The following is a 1,369-nucleotide window of genomic DNA, read 5'->3' on the forward strand; positions in this document are numbered from 1 at the left end:
GTGGGGGGTGGGGAGGCGGGGCTGTGGGGACCAGAATAAGAATGGTCCCAGCAGAAAGTCAATGGCCCATTTCCCGGTGGCATCCCCAAGCTGGCCAGCGAGGAGGCCCAGCCCTTCGCAGGCCTCCCTTCAGCGAGCCAGAAAAAAACCTTAGGCCTTCCCTTCTCTGGGAGGCGAGCAGGCTCCCCAGTTTCCACAGGGGCCACCGGGGCGGAATGCAGGCCTGCGCTGCCCTCGGCTCACCAGAAACAAGCACCCCCCCCCAACTCCAAGGGGCAGATCCAGTCCCCCCGGCCCAACGCTGATCTCCAAGTGAAACCTGACCCCTCGCCGATAAGGATCAGCCAAAGGATTTCCTGGGTCAAGAAACTACAGAAACCGCTGGCCTCGCTGGAAGATGGTTTTGGCATGAAATGAAAAAGGTTCAGGCCTCGCCAGCACCTTAATTAGGGACAAATTTCCAAATGGCCAGGCCTTGTGATTCTCCTTAATTCCCCACCCCCAGCCCCAGCCCCTTTTCAGAGTAGTTCGCAGCCGAGAAATCTTCATGTCCCTAATGTCCCGCCCTCCAGCCCCGCCTGCTGCCTTCCTTTACCGTGTCTGACAAGTTCGTTTTGGGCCTTTTAGTCGACAGCCTGTTTTCCGCTGTTTTCCTAGTTAATACTGACATTGTTCCTGCTGCAAACACGTGGGCCAGAACCCTAGTCCTCCAGCAAAGCCACCGCCACCACCTGCTTCCACCCACTGCAGCCTTTACAGGTCCTGTACAGCTCCGCAAGGGACACTGGAAAGCTTCAAACACTCTACTTCACAAATAAACTCTTTTCTAAAGTGGCTCCGCCCTGGGCCGGAGGGTGAGCACCCAAATAGTCCGCCAAACCACAGACGTGCCGGAGGCGCACTTCTGACCAGTGCTCAGGAAAACAGACAACACGGGCAGGCCTCCCGGGGCCAGAGAGGCCGCAGGGGGCGGCAGGAGCCAGGCAAGTTCTCCGCGATGCAAAGGCGGCCTGACCGAGGGACCCGCCCCTCCGGTGCGCCCACCCCACGCACCGCCAGGGCTCTGCGCCCACGGCCTGGGCCGGCTCTCGTCCTCGCCCGGGCTGGAGGGCAGGCCGCGGGGCAGGCACACCTGGCCGGAGCGCCGGCGCCCTCTATGCGGCTGAACTTTCAGTGCCACACGCGGCGTGTTCCCTTAATGCAAAAACAATCTCTGGGCGGGCGAGCCCTCGGCCGCTGCCTGGAGAGAAAGTGGTGATTGGAAGAGAAACTCCTGACTCATGCGCCTGGGCTTTTATGGCCCGGGATTGGATTCTGACCTTTCGGTGCGCTCCTGCGCGGCGCCCAGCCCGGCCCGAACTCGGGAGGC

At 61.3% G+C, this 1,369-nt stretch overlaps 1 protein-coding gene across 1 annotated transcript in view; it reads right to left on the reverse strand.

Annotated features, from left to right (window-relative positions):
* Positions 1 to 1,282, reverse strand: part of PDGFA (platelet derived growth factor subunit A) — a 15,261-nt gene extending 13,979 nt beyond the window's left edge. Inside the window, exons 1-2 of the mRNA XM_025049571.1 lie at positions 1,279 to 1,282; positions 1,054 to 1,194 (exon numbers count right to left, since the gene is read on the reverse strand). Coding sequence (XP_024905339.1) covers positions 1,054 to 1,194; positions 1,279 to 1,282 — 145 coding nt within the window. The remainder of the gene's footprint in view (positions 1 to 1,053; positions 1,195 to 1,278) is intronic.
* Between the last annotated feature and the right edge of the window lie 87 nt (positions 1,283 to 1,369).

Source organism: Pteropus alecto, unplaced genomic scaffold, assembly GCF_000325575.1.
Source record: "Pteropus alecto unplaced genomic scaffold, ASM32557v1 scaffold56, whole genome shotgun sequence".
Lineage (NCBI taxonomy): Eukaryota > Metazoa > Chordata > Mammalia > Chiroptera > Pteropodidae > Pteropus > Pteropus alecto.